Source organism: Magnolia sinica, chromosome 2, assembly GCF_029962835.1.
Source record: "Magnolia sinica isolate HGM2019 chromosome 2, MsV1, whole genome shotgun sequence".
Lineage (NCBI taxonomy): Eukaryota > Viridiplantae > Streptophyta > Magnoliopsida > Magnoliales > Magnoliaceae > Magnolia > Magnolia sinica.
The window spans coordinates 59687740-59703501 of NC_080574.1; the positions used below are offsets into that span (position 1 = coordinate 59687740).

A 15762-nucleotide genomic window follows, 5' to 3' on the forward strand; every position below is an offset into this window, starting at 1 on the left:
TGCAGGAAGAGCGGTCTCGTGGTAGAGCATGTTACAGAAGGTCGTCGCATTATCGACGACAGAGACCGAGTACATTGCAGTCAGTTATAGAGGTATGTAAAGAGATTATTTGGATGAAAAAGTTCTTACATGAACTTAGCCTGAAGCAGGAGCAACACGTAATCTATTGTGATAGTCAAAATACTATACACTTGAGCGAGAATCCAAATCGGCACTCTAAGTCGAAGCACATAAAGATTCAGTATCACTGGATAAAGGATATTTTAAAACAGAAGGTGTTACAGCTTGAGAAGGTCCACGCGGACGATAATAGGTCAAACATGATGACTAAGGCTTTGCTCAAGGAAAAGTTTGAGGTTTGTAGAAACTGGGCTAGCTTAAAGAAAGTGAGTTCCTCCTGAGTCAAAAAGGGGGAGATTTTATGGGAATTTTCTCCTCATGGCTCGACCGGTCGAGAGTGGTGCTCAACCAGTCGAGTGGAGCTCGACTCAAAGTCCAATGACCAATTGTGTTAATTCTTTCATGCTACTTAACCAGTTGAGGAGTTCGCTCGACCGGTCGAGAACCCTGCTCAACCAGTCGAGGTTATGTAGATTCATGTCCGGATTTTGTGCAGACTGCATAAATTTGAGGCGATTTTCACAGAGGTGCGGAAAGGAGTTTCCTAAACTACAAATATGGGTCCCTTGGACTGTTCTAGGGTATGCAAGAGAGTTTCTTAAGCTTTGCAAGGGTTTGCTAAAGGATTTAGGGCTATTAAAGGCGTGAGAGAGAGAGAGAGAAAAAAGTGAGAGAGGAAGCTTGTGGAAGGGAGGGTTATGCTCGTGGAGATGATCTACTGTGCAATTAACATCTCAACTCTTCTACGTCCTTGTGATCGGTGAGATTTCTCCGTTTTTTTCTTTATTCTCTTATTGTTTATTCACTCCTACGTGAGTGAAAAAGGTTTGATTCAAGCGGTGTGTACTTGTGATCGGTTGTATTGTTCTACTTCATAGTGGATTGTTGATCTGGATGAGGTCCCGTGGTTTTTACCGCTTTAAGGGTTTTTCACATAAAATTCTCTTGTGTCATGTGGTTTGTGCTTTGATTTATTTTATTGCTTTATTATCCCATAATTCTGGTGTTTTTAGGAGGCTAGATCCTAGGGTTTTGTGTAACAGCCCCCAACGTGAACTATAATATTTAATGTTTTTATTGTATAAATCATAACATCGTTGATATTATTCAAGATATGAAGTATTAGATCATAAGTCCGATGCTCTAGATCTTAAGGATAAAAATGGCAATGATATTTGGTATAGATCATATTATAAATGGTTAAAATGTTCTCCATCATAATATTAATAATCAGGTTGTTTGGATTATAATATTATTGGTGCATTATTTGCCGCACAAGAAATGCATTTGGTTAAGCTAAGTCTGAAATTTGGATAAATATCATGTTATTGCGCGATCACCATGTACAGGGGACCACCGTGGGTACGTCTAGCCCAATATGGGCTCCCCTTGAGTTCACAAGGAAAAAGGCCACCAACCATCCACGTGCTCTAAGAATACTGTGGCACGTGTCATATTTGCCTCAAATGCAAAATCAATAAAAGCCGCATTGCCAGACTAGTGACGCGACCCACTGACATAGGAGATGAATCGATAGTTGCCTACCACCGTTAGGCACACGTTCACAAGGACCCATGTTGACCATGCCGTCGGCCATGCATAACCTGGCTGCACCATGAAGGCCAACCCTACTCCTTTCTGTCTCGAAGTACTTGGTTTTTAAGTGCTGAACAGTCAATCATCGAACCTTGACCAACTCCTACACAAAGCTCATCCATGTGGGTTAAAAAACGTATTGTCATTTTCTAATGATAGTCTCACATAAGCTGGCCGTGCAATGAATGAACTGTCAAAGATCTATCCCCCATTAGCCATCTTGTCATACAACCCAGATTTGTGCAATAAATACGCAGTTGCCACAATGAAGCTAGTCGAGAGACGAATAGATGTCCATCCACTTCTCGCGAACCATGATTGTCTCCCATAACAAAGCCTAGTCATGTGACAAAGGAAATGTCTTTCTCAATGACCATCTTGCCATGAAGCAGCTAAGCAAGTGATCTAGCTTCCGTGCTTGACGATGGTCTTTTCCTATGAAGCCTACTATTTTACTAGACAACAAATATTTTATCTTTAGTTATCCCTTTTATTTTCTTATGTTTTATTTTTCTTTTGGCAATTGTAAATACTTTTATATTATTAAATTCATTAGCTACGGCCTAATTTACTTATATATATATATATATATATATATATATATATATATATATTTTAAAAAAAGTTAGATAACCTTAATATTGAGCAATATAAACTATCATGAGCTTAATTAAAAACCATTTCTCTAGAGGTAAAAAGAACTAAGTATAACCCACATCCCCCAAACTAATCAATTGATTTTGTGTAATCGGTGGCTGCATAGATAGCCAATCTTAATTGGTTCACAAGACGTTTGGTTTGATTCGCGTAGGGAGTAACTATTGAATTTGAGCCAAACACCAAACCTGCCTAATTTGGATTCGAAACAAAGATGGTAAGTTACTTGGATTTGAATTACCGTAATTTTGGGGGTGGTTGATGATGTCGAACATGAGGGTGTAGATGTCCACATAGACTACCTTGGAGCCTTCAAGCTGAGCAGCAAGTGACTTTATAGCCTTTGAGAGCTGACTGTTGTAGATCATAGAAGCATTGTTCACGGACTCATCACACTCTCTAAGTGCTCCTCCTCCCACTGTTCTTTGAAAAGGGAGACAACCCAATGGTGGGGACCCAACAACCGCGATCTTCCGAGCTCCCATGCCATATAATTCCTGACAAAACTAAGATGTTATCATTCAGCAAGGATAAACTGAAGGGAAAACATCTCAAGCAACCCATTTGCACCATAGTAGGGTGCAACTGGCGCGTGTTTAACATATGGGCAACAGAAACTTGATCTGGACGTCCATCAGATTGGTCTAGCCATTGATGATGAGCCGCTGTGAAGTAGTATGGATCCAACGGTCCTAAAAGTTTATCAACAGCCTCTAAACATAACCATCAATAGTAAAAACACAATGAATCTTCTATATTTCGAACCATCTGTTTGTAGGTCTGTGAATAAGCCCTACTCACTCAGGCCTGAAGGTTGTCAGCCTGAGCCCGGAATATTTGTTTTCCAGCTCTGAAATTTAAGAATTGAATATGTAGTTCAAGGTCAAACTCACCCTGATTAGTTAATGGATACATAAAAATACATATATGCATCATTTGTGCGTATATAACTTGTTTCAAATTTTTGGGCCTAGTCGGTTGATCACAATAGGCCCAGCCCATTTTAAGCTATATGGTTCAACCAGTGCTGAACTCATTTTAATTAAATGGGCCATGCTTTCTAACCTGACCTCAACCCACGGATCAACCCTGCATCAGAAGTGGGTCAGCCCATTAACCAAATAGACTGGCCCAGCTCACAGATAGACCAGTTCCAAGTGACGTCACCAAGTTCTGTGGGTCCCACATGATGTATGTTTTGTATCGACACCATTCATCCATTTGGAGAGATCATTTTAGGGCATGATCAAAAGAACGAGGTAGATCCAAAGCTATAGTGGAACCCACCACAGAAAACAGTGGAGAGAGTGACGCCCACCGTTGAAACCTTCTTAAGGTCCACTGTGATGTTTATCTCAGATCCAACCTGTTCATGAGTTAACACAGACATTAAAGAAGGTAAAACACAGATATCATCTTGATTAAAAACTTTTGTTCCCCTTATAAGTTTTTAATAGTGGGCGTCACTCTCTCCACTTTTTTGTGTGGTTGGGTCCACTAGGGATTTGGATCTAACTCATTCTTTGGATCATGCCTTAAAATGGTCTCTCCAAATGGATGGACGGTGTGGATACAAAAAATACATCATAGTGGCACCCACCGAACTTGGTGACGTCACTTCAGTAGCGAGTCTCGCTCGGCCTCCCGTAAGGAGGGCCGTGGGAAATTGCAACCGGAGGCAAGCGGACTGCGTACAGGATAACTCAGTTGCGTACTGAGAAAACTCTGTGGGGTCCACCTTGATGTATGTGTCTTATCCACACTGTCCATCCGTTTTAACAGATGAAATAGTGTGAATTGAACGGCTACCATTGAAACTTCGTGGGGACCACAAGTTTTGGATGGAGTTGATATTTGTGTTTTCCCTTCATCCATGTTTATGTTACCTTGTGAATAGGTTGGATGACAAATAAACAACACTGTGGACCCTAGGAAAGTCTCAACGGTGTACGTCAGTATCTCCACTTTTTCCTGTGGTGTGGTCCACTTGAGCTTTGGATATGATTCATTTTTAGAATCACGTAGTAAAATGAGCTGGTAAAATGGATGGACGGCGTGGATAAGATACATACATCACAGTGGGACCCGCAGAATTTACTAAGTAGACTTGAGTATTCGCGATCCACTTCCCAACTGAAGCCTCCCGATGGTCCATCCACATTTATTTTTACCTTAACTACGTTAGACGCAGCATCCACCAGTAACCTAACGTACGCCGGAGGTTCATACTGCACTTTTCTAAAGTGCGTGGAGAAGTACGTGACTAGCAAATCGTTGCTCCCCAAGATCACACCGTACAAAGAGTGGGCCACTATTTCCTCCACTCTGTCCTCTCCAACCTCCTCCGTCATTCTCTTCAGGCATTCTCCCAACCACTCCAACTGCTTCCACACAGGAATCACTGACTGCAAGTACCACGCATGAAATATAAGTAGAGCGGAAAAGAAGACGTTTTCCCAAACATTATACATGATCCACACCGTTTAATGGATGGGCCCAGTTATGGATAGCGTATGTCCCAAAATTTCTCTCTTGGAATATATGGGCCATCAAATCTTTTTCCATCTTCGCATTAAAGGTGGGCCATTACCATGTTTTCTTTTCGACCGCATGTTTATTGGCCGCCAACCATGCCTTGAGAATTCTTCCATCAATATTGCTTTCCGAGATTCGTATATTGGCCTTATTGCCCATAAATTCAACTGTCTGCATCACCATTGCCCTTCTGTCTAATGTCGATGCCTCAGGATCGGACGAGGTTTGGCTAGTGAACCCAACACCAACAAGCTAGATGATGTCAAAGCTCTATGGGCCCCACCATGTGTTAGTGCACTCATTTTTGTACCCTAGTTTGTCAATCACGTGAGTCGTTGTATCGTAAAGTTGGTTGAGCCCTTAAAATGTGAAGACCGAAGACACAACGGAGCAAAAGCATCAAGGTGGCAAGAACATGTAAACAAGTGGCCTTAGTGATCCTAGCCCTTGCTCCAAAACAACTCATTAACCTCTAGATGATTTGGACCCAAATAGGAAAACCCACTTAGATCATCTATTCAATCCATTCTAGGTTCATATTTTCCATCATTCTAGAGTTGGCTTAAAGAAGAATGATGTTGTTGAAGATTTAAAGGATAAAGAACTTTAACAAGAAAATCTGTCCAATTTAAGTAGCAGAATGTGCCATCGAAGCTACCATCGAAAGTGACTGTTTTTATCCAGCGACTTCAAGATATATTTCGGTACCACCGAAATATAATTCGGTACCACCGAAGCAAGTTCGGTGATACCGAAAGTATCTTCGATAGCACTGTAAACTAGTCATTTTTTATATGTTGAAACTTTTTCTTTATAAAAGCGGCTTATAGAAACTTGCAAAATGGATGAATTAGGGCATTTTAGAGACTCTAGTGCATCGCAAGCCTAATCTATAGCTTAAACCTCTTTTCCATTAAGATTCATATCCTTTTCCTTATGATTCATCACTCAATAAGCATTCCATGCTTCTATTAAGGAAGAGCATGATCTCATGTCTTCTCTAGAGTATTGAGACCAACCTAATAGGTATATGTATAGTCTCTATGATACTCTAGAGTATCCATTGGTTGAATTATCTAGGATAAACAAATTTCCATTAGTTGTAGGAGATTCAACCCACTCCCATCACCTTGGTCATCTTGAAGAAGAATCAAATGTAAGAATATTGATCGTGGAGTTAAAACCTTGGTGAAGCAGTGATAACATGATCGGGGAGTATTTGGGAGCTGATTGAAGCATGGGAGAGCGAAGATCAAGCAACCCAAGAGGAGCTACAAAAAAGGACTCAATCTGACAAGTAAGTGTTTGTTAGGAGTCCAAAGGTTAGCCTCCTTCCTTGTGAAAGATTGAGGTTAAGAATTTGTTATCCACAAACTCGATTAGATGCCTAGTGTAGGACCTTGGCCTATGCGCCTAAACGTAAGTGCCTTATGTGGGACCTTGGCTGGTGGGTCTAAATGAATGTTCAAGATTAGAACCTTGGCCGGTGGGTCTAAAAAAAGGTTTGAGATTAAGACCTTGGCCGGTGGGCCTAAACGAAGGTTCGGGATTAGAACCTTGGCCCATATGGCTTAAATTGCTGGGTTCGGGAGTAGGACCCTTACTCTTGTGTAGAGCATAAATCTTAAGTTCAGGATTAGGACTTTGGCTTGTGTGGCCTAAACTATAAGGCTCGGGATTAGGACCTTTGCTCTTGTGTAGGGCATAAATTGTAGAGTCCTTATGTAGGGCCGTACAGGTTTGAGGTGAACCTAATTTAAAACCTTCAATAGTGAAATCCGGTGAACTCTGGAATTGAATGTGGATGCCAAGAGTGGAGTAGGCACGTAGCTGAACCACTATATATGATCGTGTTTGAGATTGCTATTTGTGCATTTACTTAATTATGTTTATGGGTCTTAAATGTTAAAATATGATGCATGATTAGATGAATGTTTAAGATTAACTAGAATCATATCCCACACACTCATATACATTATCTTATATAAGCTAGTTGCTTAACTTGCATATCTAGTGTAGCCTATGTGATTGAACCATCTATTGGCTTGGAAGCCTTTAGAGTTATATTACATTGTTTAGCTTAATTGCAAATTAATTTAAGTTAAGCAATCAGAATTTTAGATTGGCATAATTTTTAAAATTGGTCCTAATCACTCCCCCCCCCCCCTTTAGGACTTAATCTACACTCTATAGCTCCGCCATATTCCGCACTTAGACGCGTTGCGACTCATTACCGCAATTTCACCATGATGTATGTGTTTTATCCATGCCGTCCATCCACTTTACTAGGTCTTTTTAGGTCATGCACCCAAAAATGAGGCAGAGCCAAATCTCATGTAGACCACACCACAGGAAAATAGTGTTGATTGAATTTTCACCATTAAAATCTTCATAGGGCCAACTGTAATATTTATTTTCCATCAAACCTGTTGATAAGGGTATAGAGGTCTGGATGAAGGGAAAACACAAATGTTAGCTTGTTGCGTTCATACGGTTCCGATCTGGGATGCTACAAGGAGGATTTTTTTTTTTTTTTTTTTTTTTTTTTATACAATGTACGTTCAATTTGTAATAAGCATAACCACAAGCATACCCAAATCACAAAGGCAACATTATCATCACATATCTACTAATATAATCACTTAAGTACAATGTGAAAGAAAAATACATAAATCGAAAATCAGCCTCATAAGACCGCCGCACGCTCCAAGCTCAACAATACTGCAACCAAAGCTCCGCACGCATCTATCATGCATAAGCTTATAGAAAGCTTAGAGGGTGGTGTAAGTGTGTGCACAAGATAAGTGCCAAGTATTCAATACAATGCCATCATCATACAGTACCGAAAATACTGGTAACCCATAAATCGTACAATATCGGAATACAGGTATACGGACAAGATCATGAATTATCAGGTAAGCAGAAATACTGACAAGAGCAGGAATTATCAGAGTAAATAGAAATACTGACAAGAGCAGGAATTATCAGAGTAAACAGAAATACTGACAAAGTCATAAATCACACGATAACAGAGTAAGCGGAAATATTGATAAGCGTATAAATCATACAATATTTAAATACACAATACAAATCAGTATGCAAATGAAGAGTCGTAGAGAGCCAAATATCAGATGCAGAGGATGCAATGCAATATACATTCCTGATAAGTAAACTGAATAGCGTCAACCATACCATATGCTGCGGATGTAATTCAACATGCAGTGCAAATGGAATGACCATGCTAGAGTGTGAAGTCGGGATGGTAGTACATAGTATCACAGGCTATGGGGTCCATCACAATGGACTTCTATCCAAACTAGTCCCATACCTAATTTGGATAGTCAGACCTAATGTGGTAAACTCCTGATCTCAAGTTAGTCGCGCGCCCCAACCGAAATCCTTGCCATTGCGAAGGTACACGTAACAAATAGTTGCGCACCACCAGCCCGAGTGGATAGTGAATGATGAATGAATGAATGAGTATGCAACTCCTACTCACTAAGTCCACATATCAGTACGGTTCATCTCTGGGATCATCACCGGGGTTTAATACACTCCAAATGGCACTGCCGCTCTCCTAGCCGCACAATCCAAGTGAGCATAAGAAACCTCACTATCCGCCTGACCAATAGTCTGCCAATACCTATCCGACACGTCGATAGCGGACCCATTCATGAGCTGGTCAAACTCAGCCTAGTATTGCCCCCTACCCTCGGGCGGGTAAGGCCACACCCCCTCCAACCGACCACGACACAGTGGGAGACGCGACCTCCTGGTATTTGGCACTCGGGCGCCCACGTATCCACTCGGTCTCGACATTGGGGCAGCTCCTAGCTACGAAATTTTAGAGATTTTCACCCAGGGACATCTATGGCGCCCATATGCTAGAACTAAACATTTATGGTGTCCCATTTGGCCATCCACGATATGCCTGTGGAGGCTACGACTCTGATGTCGCTAGGGCGTGCAGTAATCATAATGTGAGATGCATGAGTCATTCAATCCAGTCATGCATCAATCCTACGCATACCGCGCGCTTATATGAGATAACCTCCGCCTATCAGGGAGTTTCATAATAACATGCTCAATGACATATGCAATGATCAACCGCATCTCATAACAAACATACAGATGATGCGTATGGGCATGTATCATGATGCTATGCCGTCACATACTCATAATCGGTATCAACAACCGGCATCGACAATCAACCTCGACAATGTGGACATTTAACCAGCATTGCCCCCAAGGAATGGCCTACATAGAGTCAAACATATAATGGGACCACAGCCTCACACAAGGGCCTAATATACAACACAATGGGTCTTACTCAAGGGTCACATATACACAACAGGTGGTCCCTGCTCATGGGCCTAATACATATCACGATGGGCCTTGCCCATGGGTCATGAATACATCACAATGGGCCTTACCCATGGGCCTCAAATACAGGACATGTGGGCCCTACACATGGGTCTTGAATACATCAAATGGACCATGCATCATAGGCTTAATACATATCACAATGGCCCTCAACTACAGGTCACATATACATCATATAGGTCTCGACAATCGGTCTCGACAAATCGACACTGATAATCTACATCGATAATTAGTACCGACAATCAGCATCGATAATCAACACCGACGACCAGTCATATAGACAAGACTGGGTCCATAGATGAACATTTGATCAACCATAATACAAAGATCAGCCCTCGGCCGTGGTTATATCAAATCTGGTAGCATGGAGCCATCCGTCCGTGGTAAATGGGGCCCACTTATTTGGGTTAACCCACTAAGAGAATGATGAGAATGGGCCTGATAAGGCCTAAGGAAGGGTCACAATGTGGACATCCAACCATCACTGCCCAGCAAATGTGGATATTTAACCAACATTGCTCCCAAGGAGTGGTCCACATAGAGTCAAACATAAGATGGGCCCAAATATCCAACAAGTGGGCCTCAAACAGTCATCACAGGTGGGCCTTACACATACAGCACGTGGACCTACACATCACGGTGGGTCGATACATTGGGCCGCACCATTGGGCCTAATATACACATCACGGTGGGTCGCATCATTGGGCCACACCAATGGGCCCCAATTCAACAAGTGGGCCGCATCAATGGGCCATAAATACATCTCAATGGGCCTCATCACAAGAGTAGGAATATTTCACAATGGCCTCACTAAATGGGTCGGAATCACATCTCAATGGGCCACGACGTATGGGCCGAGTATATATCACAATGGGCCACGACCCATGGGCCGCAACCCGTGGGCTTCAAATACAAGTGGGCCACATTAATGGGGCCCATATATAAACCTCAGGTGGGCTCTGCTCATGGGCTTCAAATACATAATATGTGGGCCCTACCCATGGGTCTTATACGCATCAAATGGGTCACGCGTCATGGGCCCAATACATGTCACAATAGGCCTTGCATCAATGGGCCGCCCTAATGGGCCTCGTACACATCAAGTGGGTTGCACCAATTGGCAGCACAATGCACAATAGGTAGGCCCTGTACATGCAACAGATGGGCCCTAATAGATGGTTAGTGTGGATATAGCATGCATACATCTAGTGGGTCACACGTCCCACAGACGGTGTGGATAAAACATACATCGAGGCTAGTCCTCTATGATTTGGACGGTTAGGATGGAATATATGAGGTGGGCTCTGCTCATGGGCTCTAAATACATTTCGATGGGCCTTAACCCAAGGGCCTTGAATACATCTGGGTTGGAAATATACACAATGGGCCTCAACCCATGGGCCTTAATGCATAATGGGTGAGCCCTACACCTGGGTCTAATATACATTACAGATGGGCCCTGCGTAGGGGCCTCATACACAACAAACATGGGCTTATCAATGGGCCCTAGGGAGGGTTATAATGCGGACATTTAACCAACATTATTCTTACAATGTGAACGTCAAACCAACATTGCTTCCAAGGCATGGCCGCCATAAATATCATTACACAAACCATGGTGGAATCACACTCAATGGGCCTCATGTACATCCCATTGGGCCTCGACCTATGGGCCTTAAATACATCAAATGGGCCTCAACCCACAGGCCTTTATACATCATCATGGGCCTAACCCATGGGCCCAAATATATCACAATGGGCGTCAACCCATGGGCCTCAAATATATCACAATGGGCCTTAATCCACGGGCCCTAACACATTACAATGGGCTTTACTAAATGGGCCCTAATACATCACAATGAGCCTCATAAATATCAAGGTGAGCCCCAGCAACATGCCATAAATACATCAAGATGGGCCTCCTCAAATGGGCCTTATAAATATCAAGGTGGGCCTCAGCAATAGGCCACAAATTCATCAAGGTGGGCCTCCTCAAATGGGCCTTATGAATATCAAGGTGATTTCAGTGGTAGATATTTCAATGCTCACATTGCCGTGTGGTCCACTTGATACATAGATTGGTCCACTTGATAAATGTATCTGTCTTATTCCGTTTCAAGGCTTAAAATGAGCTTGTCCAAAAAGGTTGGATGGTTTGCGTGCAACACATGCATCATGGTGGGTCCCATATAGGCGGATGGCATGGAGGAAACAGGTGGGTCCACAGTAACAGTGGCCAACCAACCACAGTAATTATATAATATATAATATAATATATTATATGTATTATATATACATATATACATGTACGTGTGTGTGTGTGTGAAGCCATGTAGTGGCAGCGTCCAGCGTCTCTGGACGGCCTGAATGAAAGAAAAAAATAAATTTCATATTAATCTAAAACCCAGGTGAAAACCTCAAATGAGTTCTAATGGCAGACATTCAATCCCACTATTTCTTGCCGTGTGGGCCACCTGAGCCACATATATGGCTGAAATTTGGAGGGAGGCTCACTACCCTAAGCACCTACAAAATGGACGGTGTGGATATGCAAAACACATCATGGTGGGGTCCACGGCTGGGACCCGTGGTCCCAGCCCAGTCCGCCCGTCCGTCAGCGAGCAGCAGCGCTGACAGCAGCAGCTGACGCTGCTCCATTGCTTTGGTTTTTTTTTTTTTTATTTAAATTTCATGGTTTTGCATGTATAGAGCCCGTATCTGAAAAATCCAACCCGTCCATTGGATCCTACGGCCCCCGATCAACCAAATGAGACCAATATGGGATGTATTTTTGACGAATAGGAGAGTTAATGTGGATTTTAACGGTAATACTAATATTTCCTATGGTATGGCCCAGTCAATTATCAGATTGGACTCATTTTTCGGCTCAACGCCTAAAATGAGTTGAACAACGGAATAGACGGCGTGGATTATCTACATACATCAAGGTGGGGCCTGCATGAGTGGCCCACCCCAAACTCTAAAAGAAAAAATTTTCTTTTGGCTGCCAGACCGCCCATGCCAGTACACGTACTCCGTGGTAGCCACTCCTGCCGCACGTCCAGCGTCCAGGGACGCTGGACGGCAGAGCTGTTCATGGGCATCCTAGTGGGTCCCACGTGTACGTCGGCCAGCATTTCATCAAGGTGGGTCCCACATCAACGTGACCCACTTGATTTGAATCCATCATATACTTCTATATATATATATATTATTTTTTTTTTGCCACCATAAGGTAGAGTCCACATGACTTGGGTGGTTTGGATAAGACATACATCAAGGTGGGGTCCATCCGAGTGGGCCATACATCACACAAAAAAAATGAGACAGAGAGAGAGAAGCACCCACCTCAAGATCTCTTCTTCCTTCTTCCGCCAATGCATGATAGAGCCCCAAAGAAACAATTTCAATGGTGGAGATGATCATTGGATGGTGGAGATGGGAGATAGGGAAGTGGGCCACACTAGCTCTCTCATGGGAGCCATGGACGTGGGTTGCTCCATGGAGGGATTGCTTGGAATGGAGAGAAGTGAAAGAGAGAAATGATGTAAGGGAGTGATGGGAGAGAGGGATGGTGAGGTAATGGGAATTAATGAGTTTGACTTATGGGGAAAAGGGAAGGTAAGGTAGTAGGGTAGGGTGATGTCACCCTTAGGGTGACATCATAGTAATTATTATTATTATTTTTTTTAGGGAAGTACAACAATAGGGGTAGGTGGGTCCCACGATCAAGCGATCAACGACTTAGATAATGCACGGGCCGAATCTCATAATCTGAGCATCGCATTGACGCACGAGACGCGTCGTCGAAACCGCGGCGATGCCGTGGTCGCAATGACATAGGTCTCCTTTTGAGTCGGCTTGGGTTTACAGGATGTGACTGAGGCAGAGCCAAATCTCATGTAGACCACACCACAGGAAAATAGTGTTGATTGAATTTTCACCATTAAAATCTTCATAGGGCCAACTGTAATATTTATTTTCCATCAAACCTGTTGATAAGGGTATAGAGGTCTGGATGAAGGGAAAACACAAATGTTAGCTTGATCCAAAACTTCTGTGGCTAAAACGTTTTCAATGGTGGACATTCAATAGATATTGTTTCTTGTGGTGTGGTCCTACTGAGATTTAGATATGCCTCATTTTTGGGCTCATGCCCTAAAATGATCTGAAAAAAATGGATGGACGTAATGGATAAAACATATAGGTCATGGTGGGGCCCATAGAGCTTTGACACAAGCTAGGTGGATGGTGTTGGGGTTAGTAGCCAAACACTCCCCATGGATCATGTAATTCTTTTCTCATTGTTGAGCTGGTGCACTATCATATGTGTGACATATTGAACAAGTTCGTTTATAGGATATGCGTTAATACCATATATAAAATGCGTAACTGCCTAATTAGATTAACCATTCCAAAAATAAAAAAATAAAAACGCCCCAACATGAGCTGGGTTTAGCGTTCGGGAAGTCCACTAACTGTTCACCAAGTCTGACGAGTGGCGAGAAAGCTGTCGTGACTCGAGTTCGGGACTTGGGAAGTAGTAGGGCATGGGTTCCAAAAATCGGGGGTCGAGAAGAAGCTCAGCTCCTGAGTTCCAACGCATCACTTATGCAATATACATAATGCTGATTTGATGTTGTCCATGTTAGTGCATAAAACATGAATGAGATTATACCAAAACAACATATCATAATCCAGAGACAGTTAACTTCGCAAGCGGAAGACTGTGATAAATATATAAAATATATAAACTGTTATAAGTCTTCAGAGTGTGAACATGATTCTAAGTTAAATATATACATGTATACTCCAAAAATGGATAAAATGAATATACATGGTGTTCCAAAAGTGCAAAATAACAAGTGTAATGGCATCTAATCAGCATCCCTGTAACCCCGTCGATCAGAACATGGTCTACATAGACCCGCCTGATAGCTGCATATTGGAGAAACCCTCCTCATCATCATAAAAGTCTGGCTCCGCTTCGTAAGCATCGTCATTATCTGAAACTAAAACAGGGTCTGGTTGGTGTTTAAAACACCGTCCCGTAACGTGGGAGTGAGTGATCAACTTAGTGGAACAATAAAGCAAAGGTTAACATATTATCAATTCAGTCAAGTAGTAATGATAAAACAATACAATCAGACATCCCTAAGTACTCAGATTAATGCAAGAATGGTATGTATAAATGATGCATGCCCTCCCCTGCACTCCCTAAGCGATCTTCATCTAACGGTCGTGCGTGTCAGCCTCCGTAGTACCCCATTCTCAGCTGCCAGCACGCATGCGCCAAATTCCGATCCTGGGATCCTACAAGGAGGATTTTCCAACGTGCATTTGTCTCATAAGAAGCATAACCACAAGTATACCAAAATCACAAGAACAACATCATCATCATCACATATCCACTAATATAAACATTTGAATACAATGAAAGGGAAATATATATGTCAAAAATCAAAACTTCTAGAAGTCCACCGCACGCTCCAAGCTCAACGCCGCCGCGACCAGCGCCACTTTTTCCATCTATCATGCATGTTTATATAAAGCTTAGTGGGTAGTGAAAGTGTGTGCACAAGGTAAGTGCCCGTAAGCAATATACGATAATCGAGTAAGCGAAAATACTAACAAGCCCATAAAGCTTACAATATCAAAAATACTAGCAAGTTTATAAATCATACGATATAGAGTAATGCGAAGACATGTTAATAGGCCCATAAATACCATCACCTTATCCAGGCTATGTGATGCAAAATATAATAAACCAATATCATATATTGATGAAGGAATGTAGATTAGCTATGCAATGCGGAGGTAGTAAGCTAAATACTATGTGTTGAGGATGTAATGCAATATGTGATGTGAATGAAATGACCAAGCGAAGCGTGAAGTTGGGATGGTAGTACGTAGTATCACAAGCTACGGGTCTATCACAAGGGATTTCTATCCAAACCAGTCCCATACCTAAATTTGGATAATCGGACTCAATGTGGTAAACTCTTAGTCTCAGGGTTAGTGGTGCGCCCAACCGAAATCCCGACCATGCGAAGGTACACAACAATTAGTTGCGCACCACCAACCCAAGTAGATAGTAAATAAATGAATGAATGAGTATGCAACTCCTACTCAATAAGTTCACAAATCAGTACGGTTCCTCTCTGAAAAATTACCGGGGTCTAGTACACTCTAAACAAGATTGCTGCCTCATCGCGCTCAACCAGGTGAGTGGAAGAAACGTCACTATCCGCCTACCAATATCGGGTCCGGCTCATCGATAGCGGACCTATTCCTCGAACTGGTCAAACTCAGCCTAGCTTTGCCTCCTCTTCTCGGGCAAGTAAGGCCGTACCCCCTTCCAACCGACGACGACACAGTGGAAGACGCGGCCTAACGGTATATGGCCCTCATGCGCTCATGCATCCACTCGGTCTAGACGTTAAAGCAACCTCTGGAACCAAGAGGGTTTAG

At 42.6% G+C, this 15762-nt stretch overlaps 1 protein-coding gene across 1 annotated transcript in view; it reads right to left on the reverse strand.

Moving 5' to 3' along the window:
• Nucleotides 1-2425: 2425 nt before the first annotated feature.
• The window catches only part of LOC131225600 (GDSL esterase/lipase EXL3-like), a 35316-nt gene continuing 21979 nt past the window's right edge, over nt 2426-15762 (reverse strand). Inside the window, exons 3-4 of the mRNA XM_058221156.1 lie at nt 4545-4778; nt 2426-2870 (exon numbers count right to left, since the gene is read on the reverse strand). Coding sequence (XP_058077139.1) covers nt 2535-2870; nt 4545-4778 — 570 coding nt within the window. The 3' untranslated portion in view covers nt 2426-2534. The remainder of the gene's footprint in view (nt 2871-4544; nt 4779-15762) is intronic.